At 43.4% G+C, this 22,267-nt stretch overlaps 1 protein-coding gene across 1 annotated transcript; it reads right to left on the bottom strand.

Moving 5' to 3' along the window:
• Window positions 1–11: 11 nt before the first annotated feature.
• On the bottom strand, window positions 12–20,866 carry LOC134398091 (GDNF-inducible zinc finger protein 1-like). The gene is made up of 6 exons (XM_063125297.1): window positions 20,817–20,866; window positions 16,001–17,370; window positions 12,953–13,047; window positions 6,770–6,937; window positions 4,750–4,907; window positions 12–3,737 (listed from the first exon to the last, which is right to left on the bottom strand). Exons 1-6 carry the CDS (start codon window positions 20,829–20,831, stop codon window positions 3,378–3,380), a joined length of 2,166 nt encoding a protein of 721 aa, XP_062981367.1. The 5' UTR covers window positions 20,832–20,866; the 3' UTR covers window positions 12–3,377.
• Between the last annotated feature and the right edge of the window lie 1,401 nt (window positions 20,867–22,267).

Here is a 22,267-nt window from a genome sequence, read left to right as displayed (position 1 = left end):
TTAAGCCAAAGTCGGCTGGCAAGTCATTCCAACAGTCCCATTCACTCTCTCCTACACACACATTTTTCACTCGTCTGGAACACGGTAGAAGTATCTTCTAAGAAGTGTGATGTTTTCACGTAAACATTGTTTTCTCCAAGCAAGTCACTTATAACAAGAAGGAACTATTAACGTTTTTTTTAATGGGGCTTATCAATTCATACAAGTTAACCCACTTCACATCTTCATAGAATACAAAATAAAATAAAAATCCTTACCTATAGGTACGAACATAAGGATTTAAATATTTACTACTGGTTTTTTTTTGCAATAGGTCATTAAAATTCAATAGTCAAAAAGAAGCACATGGCTTACAAAATAAATATGTAAATATAACCTCTTGGTAGTATTTCTAAAAAGATCCCTTTTAGTGGATTAAACAAACAAGGAATATAGTAACAAGCTCTTACTAAGGGGCTTACCAAAAAAACTGATACATAGTTGGACTGATCTGTTATTGCTTTGCCTTTCCGTAAATAAAATATCAGGACAGTATCTTAAGGTAAACGCTGTGCTGAGTCAAAATTGCCCTAGATTTCTCCCCTCTCCCCCCAGACACAGGTGATTTTGAATTTAATATAACAAAGGGAGGAAGAGAGCTTTAGAGAAGGCCAGGCCTGGTTTTATTAACCCAGAGCATAACTTTGCCAAAACATCCAGCAAAGTTCACTACTCTCCTTCTCTGTCTCATCCACCCCATGAAAGTTTTCATATGCTGTTGCCATGAATGGGTGCAGGGCCAATTGTACACATTAACCTGAGCAGGAAAAGACACCCCACCATGGCATTAAAAGCTCCGTTAAACTCCTGCTTAGTCACTGCAACCTTGTCTTCAAAGGAACAAGGCATCAAAACACATGCATTTAAAAAGTGGATGGCATCCAACACCATGTGAGCAGATGCCTGCTTACACACTGGAACTTCTTGGTCTCCTCCCCACCGTGCTTCCCCAAGTCTGCTCTGGAGAGTCTCCCAACTCTTTGGAGCAGATCTGGGGGGCGAGTGGGGAACTTCAAGTGGGGGGAGGACCTATTCCGTCAGCCATGTCCATTCTGTTGGCGGGTACACACCACCGGATACAACCCAATGAAATCACAGCATTAAAGAAAAAGCAGTGTTATATAGTAGCTTCTCAGTATGGCAAAAGACAGAAAGGAGTCACTTAAAGCAGTATACTTAAGCAGTATAGTTGCATTCGAAAGGTAGCATTTAACATTCTCCATTACGTTTGGTAAAACTCTGTCCTACAACAACACTTTCTAAACTAAAACACACTGAACTTGAACAGATGCATCTCTTTCTTGAGAGGAAGTGAGGCTGAAACCAGATCCTGTGAGCTCTTTATGAGCAATACTTCATTTTGAGAGGTGCCAGTGCCTTAGTGGGCATGGGTTATATAGTCAAATGTAAGGATCACTCTCAACAGTTATACTAGTAAATTCAAGTACTGTTGGAAGTCAATAAAAGTCGGACTTAAAAACATTTTTAATTTGGCACTTTTTTTTTCCTGAATCTAAAAATAAAAAGGCACAATATTGATGCATTTCTAGCAGAAATAAGCCTTCACCTCCATGAGGAGAAAAGCAACACATTTTAAAAGCAACTTGTAGTTCCTCAAATTTTGGCAGGTTATACTACATGGTCTTGTTTTCCAGCTCTCAGCGATAAAGCTTCACTGAATGAACATTTCATGCACACATTTTGTAAAACCTTTAAAAGTTTAGGTTGGAGACCTAAACAAGTCTACCTCTCAAATGAACATCAGGCAAATACTTAGAGAATGTCAGTTCTGGCTGTAACTTGAATCCTCCAACAGATTGTGTAGCCTTTGGTATAAACATTAGCAGATACAAAACAATAAGAGTATTTACCCAGATAATTTCAGGCCATTGCCTGAAGCCAGAATTAAGAATATTTCATCAGCTCTCACACAAAATGTTAATAAAACTCATCAGGTGGGGTGGTGAGAGAAGGGGGAGAATTGCCATTACTTACTGCACGATGTGCAGTCTTACTTGAGAAAACCATATCCAGTATTTTGGAGCAATCTATTCTAGGAATATGCTGCCACCAAGGAAATTCATAAAGTTATAGAAGGCTCTGTCCGACGGCCAAATACACAACAACCATAAGTGGGGCATTGGGAGCAGTAGAGGTTGGGAAGAACATTAAGGCCCTTCGAGGAATGAACCATTTAGAAGTGCAATACTTGGTGAATAAAGACTCTTTGTAAGGAATGTATGGAGGAGAGGGAATACCTATGATGGAGGCTGAAGATGTGCATGTGGATATGGGGAACTTCAGACAAAATATGCGGGCAAAAATGTAGGAGAAGACAAGGGCTGAGCAGGCTTGCTGAGTGCCAGTATTTAGAAGGAAGGTTCCGCTACAGAAAAAAGGCTGTGAAATTTCTCCACAAATTCTGACTAGAATTGAGTAACAGGACTCTGAAATCTAGTCCAAATTGCTTAGAACACTCCAATCTGATGGGAGTGTAGATTGATCGCATGAGTTCCAATGCAGCTCCATCACTTTAAGAAACTTGGGGCGATATCCAATGTCTCATGAGGGGGTCTCCTGCTAATGCAACAGGACTTTCCCTTTCTCTCCTCCCCCTGCAGCCCCTTTGAAAACTGTTCCAGATGGTCCCTCAACCCACAGCAGATTTGGGCAGTGAGGGGGGCTGAAGGGGGAATCTGTTCCTCTGGTGAATACATACAATTAGATTCAACTCCTGGCTTTACAAACATTTCCCAAAGTAACTGTTTCACTGTTCAGAAAAGCAGTGAAAGACATTTCCTATTATCTGTTTAATAAGAGGCTTTCTTTTTCCTCACTTTTTTGTTTAAGCAACAACCCTACATTAAAATTACATTAGGTGCTGGGCCCAGGGAGAGCATGCTATAATATTTCATATTAATTTGCATATAATATGCAATTCGATGTTAAGAGTTTAAAAAAAGGAAAGAAAAGCGGAATTACTGTCCTTTCAAAAGGGGCCATTAAAAATATCTATAGCCAAATAATTCATTATGCCAAGGGAAAAGAAGAGAGAAATTTGGATTAAAACAGTGGTGGATCTTCACTTTTCTTAAACTGACTATGTAATCTCAAACCCACTTTAAATCACACAGACAAAAAAATGAAAAAGTGTAGTTTACTCTTCAAGAATTCTTCAGTCAAAAAAACAACAAAATCGTGGCTTTGCAGGAAACAGAGGACACTAAAAACACACACTATAGGCCTTCATTATTCTTTTGCAGTCCATGGGTTCTTGCAGAGTCTATAATATTCAACAGATTATTGTTGGGATGGAATTGTCTTCATAGCTAACGGTGCTATTCCATATTCACTAAGGTGTGAAGGGGAGGCTGAAGCAAGTCTGTCTGGGTGTGCAACACTGTGACATCATGCAAAGTTGTAGCTATGGGGACTTCTTGAGACCCTGCTGTGCCCCCTGTTTTGCAGTCTGTTACTGAGGGGGATCCATTTTCATGCAGAGCAGTCACACTTCCCTGGACAGGAGCCAGACTTTGATAGTGTCCGTTTTCAGAAAATGATAGCAGCTTCTCTGATATTTTGGAACGAGCCACGTCATATTCTTCATCAGGAAGTTCTATCTTATGATCCTCATCATTCTTAGAGGCTCCTTCAACAACTACAAGGAACGACTTCCAGGGTGTGTTTTTATCATGAATCTGGAGGGGAAAAAACATGCAAAAACCATTACTGGCATTCATTGTATTTTACAGCACATTCACAGCTCTGAACGCTGTTTAAACAAGCAGATCCAACTAGCCAACACTGCACAGAGCTCTAAACTGGGGATTATTACTCAGATAGACAGCCAGTTTAGCTACTCTCCCTGCATCCCCCAATTTTTGGGAAGGTAATCAGACAGAGGACACTTTGCAACCCATTTTTGGTCTCCTACAGATTGATAGTAGGATAAATAGTACACTTGAGAGATTTATATTCAGCAAAAATGGGGACTCACTCCAATCTAAGCTTGCCCATATATAAAAATAATGGCTGGAGCAATTAAAATGTAAAAATAATTTATTCTGAGCTGCAGGGGGAGGGGGAAGTCAAAACTGTTACAAACTCAAAAAATAGAAGCAAGGCAAACCAGCTTTCAGTTTTACTTATTATTTATGAATACATCATTTGCACCAGTTAATCAAGTAACAGCTTTTCTTTTAAAATAAAATAGCTTTTGGGATCTCAGGTTGCAAAAACGAGGGGATACAATTTTATGTATCACATTTCCTTGGGAAGATTACTATGGAAAACTGTCACTGGGGTAGGGAAGGTACCATAAAAAGAAACAAGGAAGATATGGTGTTGGGATGGGCAAGTTTGGGGAGCCAATCATCACCCCCTCTTCCAAAATGACTCACAGTGTAGCAAGGTCTAAATTGTCACGGCATGCCTGAAATCCCTGTTTCGGCAGCAGTCTCTAATCGTGTACCCAACCATTCAGTAACATGGAGCTGCTTAAATGCAGGAAATTGGAAAGAGCCAGTTAGGATTCGCTAAAGAACATTCCCACTCTGTCCATATGCATAGAACGGCCAGACATCAGAAGTTCCAATTCTATTGTCCCTCTCCAAATGGCAGCCAAGTTCTACTGTGGGGGTTATACAAAGCTTCTAGGACATGTAAAATGGGATGGTTCTTCAAAGGAAAAGTGCCTACTCCCTTCCATACCGATGTGTGTCGCCGAAGAGTAGATTTGTCCGTAAATGTCCGACCACAAGCATTGCACATGAACGGTTTCTCTCCTGTATGAATCCGATGGTGACGCTGCAGGGCATTGAGCTGGGTGAACTGTTTGCCACACTGATCACAACAGTAAGGACGCTCACCTGTAACCCAGAGCACATAATTACTATTGCTTTTCGGCTGCACTCAAAAGGGCTATTCTGGTAGAAGCTCTGGATTACCACTTTGATGGCAACCAAGTGTAGCAAGAATCCACTAAAGAACATCTTCAAGACCTTTGTACTTGCAACAAACACACCTTCAGATCAAAGAAAGTACAGTAATCTCAAAAGTATAATCAGAATCTCAGCTGATATGAACGGTTCTATTGATTTCTATGGAGTGTTGCCAACTTAACACAGGACTGGACTGATCTTTTTTAAAAAATATTGCTGATCAGTTACACTTTTTCTCTTCAAAAACTATCTGCACCAATCTGGTAATTCACAGTATCATCCTGCATCCTTCTAATTATTTCTCACATTGAGTAGGTTTTTGATATAGTTAAAATGGGTTAAACAAAGAACTGAAGATATTATGCATTATTTTTGAAGTGCCTAAAAAAACCTAGATATTGTATACAAATTACAGGACCTGTCAAATTGGCTTACAACCAAAATATTAAAAAACAGCTCCTTTTTTAAAAAAAAAAGAGGTAGAGAATCAATTGCACAAACATCAGCTGGTAAATAATAAAATAGATAAACAGCAATAAAGAAAAAAGCATGATTGGATGATATGAAATTTGACAAGCAGCAAGGACTTGAGCAATGCAAAGCAATAAGGAGGAAATAGAGACAAATCCGAGATGAAAGTTAAGCAGGCGCTAGGGAATGAATAGATTTGAAGGGAAGTAAAAGAATCTTTAACTGAAAGTCAAGAAAAACAGGCAGCCAGGGATAAGAAATCACCGAGAAACATGTTGATACGTGCACGCAGGAAAAGGAAGCAAAACACAAAGGGCTTGAACTGGGAATAGGAAAGATGGAACTAAAAAAGCACCACAGTGGAAGAAAACAGCCCAGGGGAGGAACTACCATTTGTAGAACAGCTGATAGAGTTCAAGATTCAAAGACAACAGAAGGAAATATGTTTAAATTAGCAATCACTCACCCATTACCATTTGCAACATATGCAAAATACCTTTCAATCATTTTCTTATTCACTCTTTCAACCCTATTCCCTTCATGAAGAGAGGACAATCACATTTCTCCTAGGATGCGGAGAGATCAAGCGGAGCTTCAGCAAATCCCTGTGCAGGGATTTTAACCCACAGGTCCCGATATAAGCAACTGACCATGGAGGTTTCTCAAGTATATGTGAGAGCTCTCATAAACGTGGAATGAATCTGGTTGCCCAAGGCACTTGGGGAGAAAATTTATAGCTGGAGGCTAAAGAGCTGGGGACAGTGGCATCTGTAGTGCCCAAGGTAAAAGCAGGAAGATTCCAGGTTGGGGACTTGATGATCAGAGCCATAACAACCTGGAAGTCATTAAAGGTTCCAGTCTGATAAACCCGGACCAGATTAGTAATCTGAATAGGAAATATAGAAAGAGTGGAAGCCAAGAGGGGGCAGTAATTGAGGAGGAATAGGACAGGTCATCCGGTAAGAGAGAGTTTAGAGGCTAGATAAATACCCAAGTTTACAAACAGGAGGGAAAGTCAGCAAGGTCACTTGACGATGAGACAAAAACAAAGACCAAGGCCTGCAGAAAGAGTCATTGAGGAGCATTGGATTTTACCAGAAATCTCTTCAAACTTATAATCCTTTCTCTCCAAGTCAGCTTTTGTCACATATTTTATAATACCGCCAACACAATGACCAAGGAAAGTAAACATTTGAAGGGGTTTAAACATTTAAGTTTATAAGCATAGACAATAAGAACAGCTCCTCTCCAGTTCCTACAACAGGCTTAGGGCCAAACTCTCCACCCCCACAACCCAAGTGTGACCTTTTGCTGCCCACCTGTATGAACTTTTATATGCTGATACAGGGAATTCCTCTGTGCAAATGTTCGGAAGCAAACTTCACATTTAAATGGCTTGGACCCAGTATGGATGCGATTATGATGTTTCAGATACTCCTTAGAGGCAAAGCTCTTCCCACACGTTTCACACATGAAAGGCCGTTCCCCTATTATCACACAGGAATACGAGAAAAATTAAAAGTTATTTCAAGCCATTGATGGTAAAAGTAATGAGGAGGTCTGGGAGCAAGACGACACAATAAAGAGCACCAAGACCATTCACTTCAACCATGCTGCCAATCTGCAGCACTTATGGTTCGATCCTCTGAGCTGTTGATCCAGCCACAGAGGGAAGGGGTCACAGGAACCACTACACTGGTGCAGTGTCAGAGATTTGGCTGGCAGAAAGGTAATCCAGAATGTCATAACAGGAGCCACTCATGGTATAAAGGAGTTCCACAACACTGTTGTGCAGAATAGAACTGGACCAAGGGTCAATGTAGGAGACCGGTGTCAACTCACCCACACAGCACCCTCAAGACACTTTGGCCACTCCATCAATCAAAGCCCTGCATGGCTCATGCTTAAGAATGACATCCACAAAATGAATGCTATGAAGAGGCAGCTTAGCAGAGGAGACTTGCCCCAACTGCTTCACACAGCAAATGATGGTAGCACACATCTTTCTGTGCATATTTCTAGGACCGAGAAGGAACCTACTTACGTGGTCCTGGACGGATGCAGCTAGTTTACTCAGTTTACTTTGCACCCACTGAACAAGCTATCTGACGTTTGGCCTGATCATCCTGATACTGCTAGGAATATATGCTCAATATCAGACCATTAAAATCACAAGACAGGCTTAAATTTCACAACATGTAATAATACCCTACATTTCAGACTCTTATAATAAAATTTGCTTTTTGGAAAGAGAAAGCTGAGTGTCTCGTGATTCCAACAGTAGCCTATGAGCCACAGAGCTCTGGAACGCACATCTGGGAAACTGAGTCTACGTCACCCGAGCTGAAGAAGAAAACGTGGCCCTTCTAAACTAACCGAAGATCAAATAACTATTAACGAACTTTTTTCTCTGCAGAAGGGAGGAACAAAACATTCATGTTAGGAAAACAGAAAACTCATAATTTTCTACAGTGGAAGAGATAACAGTAATTTGTGCCTTGAAACTACACTCACGGTTTTCAAGAAAAACTTACATTCCCAATGGAGAATCAAACAAGGCAACCATCAGCCAGTAGGTGTATTAACTTTTATTTTTGCTCTGATCACCTACGACAGAGGTCAGCAACTTGTGTCCCTTAAGTTTGCAACTTGCAACTCAGCTCTCTGAGAAGCCATTGAGCAACATTAACTAACTGCGATTGGTCTGTTTGAATTGCAGCTTCTGCTCCTCCCCCCCTCCTTTTCAGGTACTTCAAGCCTCCAGTTTGCTGGAGGCGCGAGCCTTCGGCGCGAGCCGAAGGACGAGAGCACAAGGGCTCTCGGCCTGTGGCTCTCAGCCATGGGGGCAAAGCCGGTCAAGCGGATCCTCTACTCTGGAGGAAAAACCCCAGCCAAGGTCCGGTCGCTGCCACTTTCTGATTCAGGTCACGATCTTCTCATTGTCTCCTCTCAGTTCTTTTCTCCTCATATCTGTTCCTTATGGCTCGTTCCAATCTCGTCTCTCCTAACTTAGTTCCTATCCGGTGTCTCCCCTCTTCTCAGCTGCCTTTTTCGTGTTCATTATGGAACTGTCGCTCTCTTGCTTCTAAGGCCCCTGTCATCCAGGACTTGTTTATCTCTAGGTCTCTCCACCTCCTTGCTCTTACTGAAACCTGGCTTCCTGCCCATGATACTGCCATCTCTGCTGCCCTCTCTCTTGGAGGACTCTCTTTCTCTCACACTAGTCGCCCAGAGGGTCGGGGTGGTGGTGTGGGTCTTTTATTATCTAGTTTGTGCCAGTTCCAGCCTCTTTCCATTCCTCCTTCACATTGCTTCTCCTCCTTTGAGGTACATGTGGTGAGGCTCTTCGCTCCACTGCGACTGCGGGTTGCAGTTCTGTACCGCCCCCCAGGCTCGTCCTCAAAATTTATCTCTGATTTTGATTCGTGGCTGTCCTTTTTCCTCTCTGACAACTGTCCTACTCTTATCCTGGGTGATTTCAACATTCATGTGGATGACCCTCAAGATGCTGCAGCTCTACGATTTCGCTCATTATCTTCCTCTTATGATCTTAAGCTTTGGTCTGATGCACCCACACATTCCCTTGGACACTGTCTGGATCTTGTTCTCACTCGGAATTGCTCTGTGTTGGACTTTTCTACTGCTCACTTTCCGCTGTCAGATCATCACCTAGTTTCTTTCAATATTACTCATAATCCTCCTCCTTCACGTCCCGCTTCTCGCTCTTGTCATGACTTGCAATCTATCAATTATGAGGCTTTTTCCCAGTCTCTAGCCTCCTCCCTTCCTTCTGTCTGTTCGGCTGTCTCCTTGGACTCAGCTGTCTCCTTCTTTAATTCCTCCTTATCTTCAACTCTTGATAATCTTGCTCCATCTACAACTCGGATAGTTCGCCCTTCTCAACCCCAACCGTGGCTCACCTCTTCCCTCCGCTACCTTCGCTCTTGTTCCTGGGCAGCTGAACGCCTTTGGCGTAAGACCAGGGACCGGGCAGACTTTGTCCATTACAAATTTGTACTCTCCTCTTTCTCTTCTGCCATCTCACTGGCCAAACAGCAGTACTACTCAACGCTAATCCAGTCAAATGCTAGGCATCCTCAGCGGCTCTTTGCGTCCTTCAATTCTCTTCTGAAGCCTAATCCGCCATCTCTCCCCGCCTCTCTGTCTGCTAATAACTTTGCCTCTTTTTTCAATGCTAAAATCCAAACTATCCGCTCTGATCTGGCCAGCTCTGCTCCTCTTCCAGTTCCTGTTCCTCATCTGTCAGCTCCTCCTGCAAATTTCTCTGCGTTTCCTTCGGTCTCTGCGGATGAACTGTCTACAATACTGCGCTCTTCGAAGCTTTCCACTTGTTCTCGTGATCCAATTCCTTCTCGCGTCTTTATTAATCTTATTCCTGCTATCCTCCCTTCCTTGCTACATATTATTAATCTTTCTCTGTCCTCTGGTTCATTTCCTTCTGCTTTTAAATATGCTACAGTCTCTCCCATTCTCAAGAAACCTACTCTTGATAGGCTATCTCTGTCTAACTACCGACCTGTCTCTTTGTTGCCGTTTGTTTCAAAGATCCTGGAGCGTGCGGTCTACTCTCGTTGTCTTGACTTTCTTTCTAGTAACTCTGCTTTGGATCCATTTCAATCTGGATTCCGTCCTCTGCATTCCACCGAAACAGCCCTTACTAAGATCACCAATGATCTCTTTATTGCCAAGTCTAAAGGCCATTATTCCGTTCTTATTCTCCTTGATCTAACTGCAGCCTTTGACACGGTTGATCATGATCTTCTCTTAGATTCCCTTCATGACCTTGGATTTTGTGGCTCTGTCTATAACTGGTTTGCCTCCTATCTAGCGGGTCGCTCTTTCAGCGTGTTGGCTAATGGCAGCTCGTCTTCCTCCTTTCCCCTTTCAGTAGGGGTTCCGCAAGGCTCGGTGCTTGGCCCGTTGTTGTTTTCCTTATACATGTTGCCCTTGGGCAAGCTTATTCAATCTCATGGCCTCCAATATCATCTGTACGCCGATGATACACAACTATATCTGTCATCTCCGGAACTTTCTCCTGATGTTCACGATCGTATCTCGGCATGTCTTTCAGATATCTCAGCTTGGCTGCTTCATCGTCGCTTGAAGCTTAACATGGCAAAGACTGAATTGCTTGTTTTTCCTCCTAAACCTTCTCCTCATCTCTCATTCTCTCTTACTGTCAATGATGTTACGCTTACTCCGGTCAAGGAAGCTCGTAGCCTTGGCTTTATCTTCGACTCCTCGCTCTCCTTTATTCCTCATATTGAGGCAGTAGCTAAATCTTGTCGATTTTTCCTGTATAATATTGCCAGGATTCGATCATTTTTGTCTGTCTCTTCTGCCAAGACGCTTGTTCATGCACTGGTTATTTCACGGTTGGACTACTGCAACCTTCTTCTCTCTGGCCTTCCTTCTTCTCACATCAGTCCGTTGGTTTCTGTTCACCACTCTGCCGCAAAGATCATCTTCTTAGCTCGCCGCTCCGACCATGTTACTCCGCTTCTGAAATCTCTTCATTGGCTTCCAATTCACTTCAGAATCCAATATAAACTTCTCCTGTTAACCTTCAAAGCTTTTCACGGTCTAGCTCCTTCCTATCTCTCCTCTCTCATCTCACACTATTGCCCCGCTCGTGCTCTTCGCTCCTCTGATGCCATGTTTCTCGCCTGCCCAAGGGCCTCTACTTCCCTTGCTCGGCTTCGTCCATTTTCGTCTGCTGCCCCTTACGCCTGGAACGCTCTTCCAGAACATTTGAGAACTACAAGTTCAACCACAGCTTTTAAAGCTCAACTAAAAACTTTTCTTTTTCCTAAAGCTTTTAAAACTTGATGTTGTGCAGACTTCTACTGTTACTTTCTACTGTTAGTTTTTCCCTACCCTGTGCCTGCTTACCCTACCCTGTACCTGTTTGCATTCTCTTCCCCTCCTTATTGTTTTACTATGATTTTATTAGATTGTAAGCCTATGCGGCAGGGTCTTGCTATTTACTGTTTTACTCTGTACAGCACCATGTACATTGATGGTGCTATATAAATAAATAATAATAATAATAATTAAGGTATTTTGGCCTACAACTTCCATAGCCAAAGGTGAGGGTTGATGGGAGTTGTAGGGCAAAATATCTGGAGGGCCACAAATTGCCCATTACTGATGTATGAGTTCACATACCTGCAACATTTTAGAACAAAACCAGAGGGTAACACTGCACCTGTTACCAGTTACTTACTCTTTGGGATCAACATGGTTGCAGATTTAAAGGAAACCAGACACTGGATGAGTTCACACAACATGACAACCAACTCTGGTGACCAAGCCATGCAGTGTGGGTTGTTTGTGAAACAACCCACAATGGGAACAATTGATGATTGGGCATACTGTGGGCTGTTGTCCGCCTCCTTCCCCTTGGGTCCTCCAGCTGGTTCCAGCACATATCCCAGGGGACTTTGTCGCAGAACACGTCATGTCTGTCCGTCCATTGCCCTTCCTTCTCCAATTGCAGCCCCATTTTTGTGCCCTGACGACTACTACTACTACTACTTATTATTATTATTATTATTATTATTATTAATTGCATTTTTATACTACCCAATAGCCGAAGCTCCCTGGGCGGTTCACAAAAACTAAGACAATTCAAAGTGTAAAACAAACAGTATAAAAACATGATATAAAATACACATTAAAATGAATTAAAACATACCATACATGATTAAAACATCCTGAAAACATTCTAAAAACATACCTTTTTGTGCCCTGACATTTGCACAAATGTCAACTTTTGACAGTTGCACGAGTGTGCACATGCAGCTGTCATATATATATATATATATATATATATATATATATATATATATATCTCCTTGCTTTGTCTATTGCTTTGTACATTTCAGCTGTCAAAGGGAATGAACTGCAGTATGAAACATACAAGATATTTGACAAGATGGGACTGCATATAAGCAACTTTGACAGCCATGGGGGCAAGTGGGGAAAAGGGGGTCAAGATTGCCCCCTTAGCAAGTGATCCCAGGAGTTTAAGTTTTGGCCCTTGGGGGTGCTGTGCTTCCATTCCATACTTGCCCGAGTCTACAGCAAGTCCTTTTAAGCGTGATTTATTTATTTATTACATTTATATACCGCCCCACAGCCGAAGCTCTCTAGGGACCACCCCCGTTTTGCAGCTCCCTGCCACGGTTACTGCAAATTGCAACCCACAATGGTTTGCCTCTGCCAGGTTTGAATGACATGCCAACCCACCATGGATTAAACAATCCCAAGAACAAGCAGTAGGTTATTAGTGTGGCTTCTTGGCAAAAACAACAAGCCACCTGGTGGGAAGTGGTCTAGGTTTGGATGACAAAACAACCCACCATGGCTTGTTTCAAACAATAACGCATGATAGGTTTCCATGTTGTGTGAACTCAGTCATTGAACTTTTTTTAAAAAAAAATAACTGCAAGTGTAAAAAAGAAAGACAATGTTCCTACCTGTGTGGCACCTTTTATGATAGATAAGCATGTGATTCTGTGTGAATTTTGCTCCACAATCATTACAAACAAAAGGCTTTTCACCAGTGTGGATTCTGAAATGAGAAAATAATACAAATCAAGACAAGTATAGCACTTTCTCCTCATTACTAAGCGTTAACTAGAGAGCGACACTCTACCATATCAACGGGTTATTCTTGTGACTGCCAATCCACTGATGGGATTCTTCTACTTCCAATTGCCCCAAAAGCTGAATACAGCCCCAAATGAAGTACACTGCATCTACTTGTGTGTGAAGTTCCCAATCCATCAGTGATGCGCACACAGATGTCTTCTTCTGCATGTACAGTGTGCCAGATGGATGGGAGGGCCAGGTAACAATTCAGATTAACAAGACATTGTGAATAAGGTAATAAGAACCAGGTACTAATTATTCCAAACAAGAAATACGCTCCTAAACTGTGAAGGTGTACATAATCTAATAAAAAAATTAACCTCAACTATGATAACCTCCCCTGCCTGGTCTCAGTCTCTTGGCCAAAACAACTAGACTATAATAAGAATAGAACCAACAAGCAAAACCTTGGTTAAGAATTAGCTGCTTTAATCAAAATCGCAATTCAAATGCCTTATTTTTTGTTTTGTTTTGTATAAAGTAGCCAGGAAATTTAGAACAAGAATAACAATGTGGTTCCAGTGACCTGGGTTTCTCCCCCACCCCCCGAAGAAAAAAAATCCAACAAGGTTTTATGGATCACCCACATTTTGGCTTTCAAAAATGGGTGAAAATATTTTGCTTATGAAATCCATGGAACAGTAACATTTTGGATTTTTTCCCTCTCAAATTAAAACACACACCACCACATTTAAAATGAATCACAAACTGGCTTCTTACCTGCACGTCCCGCTTCTTCTGTTGGGACCAACACTGTTCTACAGTGGTTGATATCCCTGACTCAACAAGCAAGAGGCAGACTTCTTCAGAATATTAAATAGGTAGACTGGGGATCATCCTCCCTCTAGAAGTCCAGATCCTGGCAGGATCTACACTACTACTTTAAAACAGTTTATAACGGTTTTGACAACTGCTGGGGCCCAGGACACACTCCATAGACAGTTTTCAAACTGTTGTATCCTGCTAGGTGTAGATCTGGCCACAGTCTTCCCAAACACACCACTAAAATTATTATTACAGTTTATAACGGTTTTGACAACTGCTGGGGCCCAGGACACATTCCATAGACAGTTTTCAAACTGTTGTATCCTGCTAGGTGTAGATGTGGCCACAGTCTTCCCAAACACACCACTAAAATTATTATTACAGTTTATAACGGTTTTGACAACTGCTGGGGCCCAGGACACATTCCATAGACAGTTTTCAAACTGTTGTATCCTGCTAGGTGTAGATGTGGCCACAGTCTTCCCAAACACACCACTAAAATTATTATTACTAAATGAGGCTAACCACCAAGGAGCTGAATGCCCCTTCTCTTTCCTAAAATGTGATTTCACCCCAAACATCTGAACTACGAAATGAACAGGTACTCCCCAAAGCCCTTCTGTTTCTTTTCTGTGTTTTATACAAACTACACCTCTTATTTCCTAGATCTAATTCAAGTATATGTTATCCCAGAAGAAAAGAAGGATGACTCATAAGAGAAGACCCAGTTTCTCATTCACCCTGTGTGTTTCACAAGCTGCTCCACAGCAGGTAGTGTGAAAGCAGTGGGAACACCTTCTCCGAAGGAACAGTTTCACACTGTTAAGAAATCTGTTGCTCTTGAAGATGTGAAGGTAGATGTGCCTTATTCTAATATTCTCTGTAAGCCTGAATCTGACAGTAGGAAACACATTGCTTAACAATAGATAGAAAATCAGGCAGCCACTGTGCACAGCACCCAGGAAGCGATGGACTGAAATACCTAGAAGGCAGAGGCTCTGCTGATGGAATGAACAGCTGGGTTCCGAAGTCACGCTAAACCATACCTTCATGCAATGTGAATGACCCTCGCTCTGTCTGGGCTTGGATGCTCAGGGCCCATCTGCTCTCCAGCTGCAGCTGCTGTGCATTCTCTAGCTCTGTTTTTTAGAACACATCACCACATAGCATTCTAAATGTGGTTGTGTCATAATGGCATTATCCTATTTACTGCTGTTTTTTCAATCACTTTATCAATAATTCTTAAAACTGAACAAGCAAGAATCAAAGCTTTAATGGAGCACCAGCCACTAATCTCTATGTCCTAGCCATAGCATTGTAATCACATTCTAGAGCTAACAGTACAGGTCATACTTTTGTCTATAGATCTATTGCAGAAGCCAGGACGCATTAAACTGGTTTAGAGATCAACATTTCCCAAAGCTGAAGCAGGCTGGCCACTTTTTTCAGAACAGTTACAGCTTTACAAGATAAAACTTCTAATTTCCCCTCCACAACTAAGAAGTGTAGAGGATGAATAACGAAACCAAGTCCAAGAAAGATGCTAGAAACCTCTGGGAGCATTCCAGGTGGTATCGAGGTCATTCTTTGACCAAGTTACACAAACTAGTTTTCAGGCCTGTGATGGGCTGCTACAATTTACTTCTACAAAAATAACAGGATGTTATTCTCAGCTGCTACCTGTTCTTAAAGCATGCCATCTCCTACTGAATTTGTAGGATGCCTACATTTGGTATTATTCCCAAGAGCTCTTATACAGCCGGGACTGTTTGAAGCATTTTTTTTGAACATTTATTTTAACTACATTTCTAAAACTCTAAATACCAGTGTGTTAAAATCAGGACTCTAATCTTACAAGTTCTTTGACAAAGGCTTATATTTATGCCAAACTCTTTTAAGATAACTTATGAGAGTTTGAGACTACATTTTGGGTGTGATCATGAGCACATCAGCCTTTCCTCAAAACCAAAGAATCCATATTACTGAACATTTTATAGGAGAATCTCCAGCCCTACTTTACTTATTTGACCGCTGCCAAGCTGCCCTGTCTGGACTTTACCTTTTCGCCCAGAGATTTAGCTAATAAGGCTAGTTAAGTCTGTTCATACCTCATGTGTGTTTTAAGTGCCGAAGGCTGAGAAAACTTAGCCTCACACTCTGTGCACCCATAAGGCTTGTCGCCTGTGTGTGTCCTTTCATGAAGCCTCAAGGCCGTTTTGGAGCTCAAACCCTTTCCACATTGTAGGCAGTGATGACGTTCCCCACCACCCTCATGAACCTGCAGAATGTGCCGCTTGACGTCCTTCTTCCTCTTGAACTTCTTACCACAGAGCTCACACGGGAAGTGGCGCTCGCTGCTGTGGACGTGGCGTTGGTGGCTTTTGAGGTTGCACCGGTTGGCAAAAGTCTGGGCGCAGGTTTCACAACGGTAAATAATTTCGGCTGCAATCCCGTGGCTATGCTTTATGTGCTTCAGAAAGCTCTTCTCATACAGAAATTCCCGTTCACAAGTGCTGCATGTGAAGTTGCCACCACGGTTCTTTTTATCCTCCTCCAATTTATTCAAGTTTTCTTCCAGTTCAGTGGCGCCATCACACCCTTTGTGTTCAGGCTTCACACTGTTCTCCACTTGCTCTTTCTCCTCGTCCTCCTCCTCCCCGCCTTCCTCAGGCATGCCGGGGTCTTTGTAGAGCCTGCTCTCTTCCGCAACAGCCTCAGCATACTTTTGTTGTTCCCGCAGGCGTCTTGTGTACTTTTTCTTGGGTATTTCCACAAAGACTTTCCGACCAGCCAGTCTTCCGCTGGCCCTCCGGATTTTGGCACAGGGTGTCTTCAGGGCTTCTTTCTTCTTGTCTAACTTCTCCTTTAATTTAGCAGTGGGAGCTTCAAGACCATCTCCACCTCTGGGCCTTTCGAGGGGAGAATTTGCAAAATAGTTCATATTGTCGGCTTGTGTTTCAGCAATTGCCTTGGGCTCAAGTAAACTGCTTGGCTGGGCCCCACTGTCCTCTTCCGCATCCTGCGACTCAGAAAAATTCTGCAATTCCAACAACACCGATTCAAGCATCTGCTTCTTTAGCTGAAAGCAGGTTTCTGACAAATCCAAGCACTTGAGCTTCTCAGCTATTTCCAGCATACGCTGCACCCGATCTTCTTCTACCTCTACCCTGGCAGTATAGACAAACTCCAGAAAAGACGCAAAGTCAGCTACCTGAACTTCGTTCAACAATATGTTTGTCCTTGGTCCATCCATGCTCTTTTCATTAAGAAACACCTCTTTAAAAAACTTGCTTGTTGCTGCCAGCACAGCTTTGTGAGCAACGAACTCCGCCCTGACACCTTGGTATTCCACACTCACAGTCACATCACAAAGGTGGCCGAGGAGACGCAGCTGGTGCATTTCATTCAGAAGGTTGATGGGTGAAGATTTCGATTCCAAAATAACTGCATTACTTTCCATCTTCTTCCTTTCTAAAAGCTGTGAACAACATCACCACATATTAATTCCATGTCAGGGATCTGATATCAAAGGACCAAAACATTATTGCCCCATTTATCAATTTATATATTGAAATAATCCTTCTCTGTGAAGTACACAAAACTCTCCTTATTACTGTGAGCCAGACTATGTGGGCCCAGCATTTTACTTTAATAGAAGCAGTTCACAGATTTTGTCTTAGTAGGCAGCCATTTAGTTTGTAATCGCAACTGACTTCCCACCCACCTGCAAGTCCTCCGGCATGCATAGAGAACTTGTGGGAGAAGGAAGTTTATTTATTTTTATTTATTTCTTATTTTCTATATTTATAGGTCATGCTTTTGCAAAGTACACAGATTTACAGAATAAAAAAGCAAACAAGTTAAAAGCACTAATAAAAAGAACATTGCTGTAAACTGTGATGCAACAATAAACAAGTTCCAAATTAAGATCAAAAACACGAAGTGCAGAGAATGAAACCTAAGAGCGACAACTGAATTAAAAACGACACGATGTGAAAGTCCTAGAAAAATAATAAAAAAGTTCCTCACATGGTGGTGTACGGACAAAAAGCAGGTACAAGGTAAGCCTCCTTGGGGAGGGCACTCCACAATCAGGGTGCCACTGCTGGAAAAGCCCTTGCACTCATAGTCATCCCCCACACTTCACCTGGCAGGGGCAGCAAAGAAGGGTGTCCAAGGATGAGCTCAGGGGCTGGGTAGGTACACATGGGAAGAGGGCTGGCCACCCACCCTGCATTGGAAATTGAAGCAGAAACCCTGAGACCCATACTTACTTCCCACTGCTTCTACTTCCCCAGAGCTCAGAAAAGAATGAGGGAGAGAACCCCCCTCCTATGATGCATGCATTAGGGGGCTTGGATCATCTCACACTCTTGGCACAGACCTCCTTCCACCACGGAAGATGAAAAATGCGTAGACAAAAACATCGCTAGTTTACTGGACACCTACTGTCAGATGTGTGGCCCATTAGTACAGATTATTATTTGAATCAGAGATCTCACCACCACTTTGGCAGGGGTGGATGAGGGCTCATTGTCTCCTCAGTTCAGTTATGCAGTCAAGAAAATTTCTTGCCGTTCTCTTCCCTTACTGCCAGCAACACCCAGGCATCTGTCCCTATGCTTTGGATAAGGATTCCTTTTCCAGATTTTCCTTTAGACTTCTCCTCAACCCTTTTAGATCTCTGCTTCGTAACCCACTGGTTATTCCAGGGTTGGCAACCTGTGGCCCTCCAGATATTTTGGCCTACAACGCCCATCAGCCCTAACCAACATAGTCAATGGTGAGGAACGACTGGAGTTGAAGGCCAACATATCTGAAAGGCCACAAGTTGCCAATCCCAGTTAACTCCACCCCCTGGACAATGAACCTTGAACCTCTTCTCATTAAATTACTTAGGCCTCTTTCCCACCTTGCTCATGGCAACAGCCTGCAGCCTGACACAAAACTTCCCCCTACCCCATTTCCTTTTGTGGACTGGTTTCCCTCAGTACTTTGTGCTTTACCCATCCTTCCTCTTCTGCCTCTTCTGCTCCTCTTCCTTCAGCTACTTCACCTGTAACCTCCTGCTTCCCGCACTTCCCTATCTCAAGGACCTTCTTTTCATTAAGGCCTTCAACTTCGGTCTTCCCACACACCGCCTTCTGTCTGCACACTCTGTGCAAGAGTTCAGTGTGGCCAAAATAAGCGCTCACATCCGTCACCGAAAATCCACTGTTTATGAATAGCCACTCCATCATCTCTGCTGAAAGATGAGCTCCACTGGCCCTTCCTGCCCCAGATGGTCACCTGGCAAGCAGGCTGAAACATATGGAGAGATAGGAAGCAGAGCTATTCTACTGGCTCTGGGGCCAGCTCCATTTGGCGCTCTCTCGCTCCCTGAACTGCTTCCAGTCCAGCTGGTCATTATAAGAATTACTATGTAACTTGGAAGAATTGGTGCCCGTGTTTGTTTTCCTCTCTCCCCTCATGCCTTTTTCCTTTTGTGTGATGTCTTTTAGACTGTAAGCCTGTAGGCAGAAACTGTGTTGATCTTACCCAAGCTGCTCTGGGAGCCTTTTCAGCTCAAATGCAGGGCAAAACGGTTTCCAACGAATAAATACATACTGCAGTTATCCAAGCAGGTAGAATGTTCCTGAACATTTTTTTTTTTTGCAGGGTGGATTTAAATTAGGGATATTTAAATCATGATTTCAATCAGCATGAAACAAATGTTGCAGTTGTGGGGGCTTTTTTGAAAAAAGAGTTAGGGTTTTTTTTGGATGGGGATGCAGCTGACAAACTCCTGCAAAAAAACAACATGAAGGGGAAAAGGCACACCACCTCTTTTGTTCCTCCATTATTTGTGAGAATAACTCTTTAGAACAGATTCTTCACCCCTTGCTATCCCTCACTCCAAATTTCCTCTCCTTTATGCACATTCCAGATTGTAATAATAATAATAATAATAATAATAATAATAATAATAATACAATTTTATTTATTTCTTACCCGCCTCTCCCTTTGGATCGAGGCGGGGAACAGCATTAGTACAAGAATCAACACATCTTTAAAATTCTTGATTTTACATTAATCTGGGTAGGCCTGCCGGAAAAGGCTAGTCTTTAAAGCTGCCTTAAAATCACAGAGGGATTTTAAGTGCAATGGGGCAAGGAGCTGTCCTTTCTGGAGTTACAGAATCCAGGAGTCCAACTCCCAGCAGCTGGCTGGGGGATGCTGGGAGTTGTAGGACAGAGTAATCATGCATAGGGCTGCCCCTTTTCTTTCGCGTAAAGCACCATCCCCGCCACTGACGGAGCTGGATAAATAAATAAATACATTCCTCCTGTGGAATTCCCTGCCTCTGGAGGTCAGGCAGGCTCCAACCTTGTACTCCTTTCGGCGCCTCCTGAAAACATCTTTATTCCAAGAAGCCTTTCCTTAATATGCGGCCTTGGATCTCTGTTTTTGCTTCTTTTAAATTTTGTTTTAACTGTTTGTTTTTATTTTATTTTTATCTTGTACACTGCTCTGAAATTTTTCAATTATTTTCAATTATTCATTCTCAATAAATAAACAAATACACGCCCCTGTTACTGGGGCAGGGAGGACAGTCAGCTTCCACAGCTGCAACGCCAGAAGGGCTTGCCGGCCTCACAGCAACGCCAGGGCCCGTGTGCCTTGTGGAAGTGACCAGCCCTTCTCTGCCCCACCCCAATCTCCCCGCGGCGACATTATGGGACGGAACCAGCCACCCACCCACCCACCGTCCCCGGGGGAAAGCAAGAGCCCCTCGCCGCCGCCTGCCCACCCACCCACCCACGAGAAAGAGCTCTGCCGCTCTTTCCCTCTCCGGTTGTACAAAGGAGGGCAGAGGAGTCCCGCTGATCCTCCCGCCCCACCCTCGGGCCACTGTGAGTCAACGGCACCCCGCTTCGCACTCACCGGGCAGCCCCACATCCGGGCAGCCCTACAGTCTCAAGGCAGGAAGGCCCGCGTGACTCTCCCACATCCGGCAACGGCTGCACCGCCACCGCCCCATGACGTCCGACGCATCACAATGGCGTCAGTTGCTAGGAGGAGGTGGAGGTGGAGACGGAAGAAAGGGCGAGAGCAGTGGGCGGGGAGGGACGTGGAGGAAGAGGACAAGGCCTTACTGGCACTTCCGCCGCTCTCCATTCGAGCTTGTTTTTTTTCCCACAATGAAACGCGGGGTGGGGGGTGTTTCTCCATAGAGATGCCAAGGTCTAGAGCGACGCCCCAAGCCGCGTTTATTAGAGAATCGTAGCTGGCCTAGGCAGCTTTGAATGAATACCGGAAGTTGAGGTTGCGCCTTGCGACTGAACCCTATGTCCCTGGGAAGAAGCGGCCAACGTTTATATAAAGCGACACTATCTCCTCCTCCACACAGGTGATGACGGTTGCCCGGCAACAGTCGCCTCAATTCAGGCGCTTAGTAACTACGCGGCTCCCTTCAGGCACTGCTTTTTTCACCACTTCGGCCGGCTGGTATACTCGTACCTCTTTTGCCAAAATTAGGGTGATCATATGGAAAGGAGGACAGGGCTCCTGCAGCTTTAACTGTTGTGAAGAGGGCATTTTACCACGTGCTGCATGCATACAAACGACACCTGCTGAACCCCCCTTTTCAATACAACCGTTTATTTATTTATAATATTTATATAACGCTTCCCATTGAAAAAATTTGGAGCGGAGTACAAGATGAAATGAAAATAAAAACAGAATAAAACAGTTAAAACAACATTTAAAAGGGACGGTGTAAAAGCCGGAACGGAACGGAACAGGCCGGAACAGCCCCATTATATTAAAAAACCATACCAAAAACAGTGGCATGTGTTAGCAACACTTGAGAACAATATTTTAGGACTAAAACCATACCAATATTATATCACTATTAACCCCAAAACTCCCAAAACGACGTCCGGAACAGAATGGGATGGCCGGAACGGCCACTAGGGAACGAGCGATACCAACCAAACTCACCAGACATGCATAACTAAATGGCAGGGATGCAATAAGCCACAAAAGTTGCCCCGAAACCATGTTCAGATACCCGTTCCGGGCAAAAACACGTATTGCGCAAAACGGGCCGTAACGGCAGCTTCCCAATGAGGAAAGTCAACCAAACTCACCAGATGCGCATAACTAGGTGGGACAAATATAGAGAGCTCCAAAAGTTGCCCCGAAACCACGTTCAGATACCCGTTCCGGGCAAAAACGTGTATTGTGCAAAATGGGCCGTAATGGCAGCTTCCCAGTGAAATAAGTGAGCCAAACTCAGCAGATGCACATAACTAGGTGGGGCAAATATAGAAAGCTCCAAAAGTTGCCCCGAAACCACGTTCAGATACCTGTTCCGGGCAAAAACGTGTATT

The sequence above is a fragment of the Elgaria multicarinata genome, chromosome 4 (assembly GCF_023053635.1).
Source record: "Elgaria multicarinata webbii isolate HBS135686 ecotype San Diego chromosome 4, rElgMul1.1.pri, whole genome shotgun sequence".
In the NCBI taxonomy this organism is placed as follows: domain Eukaryota; kingdom Metazoa; phylum Chordata; class Lepidosauria; order Squamata; family Anguidae; genus Elgaria; species Elgaria multicarinata.
The sequence above is the reverse complement of the archived record's forward strand: the minus strand, read 5'-3'. Positions and strand labels throughout refer to the sequence as shown.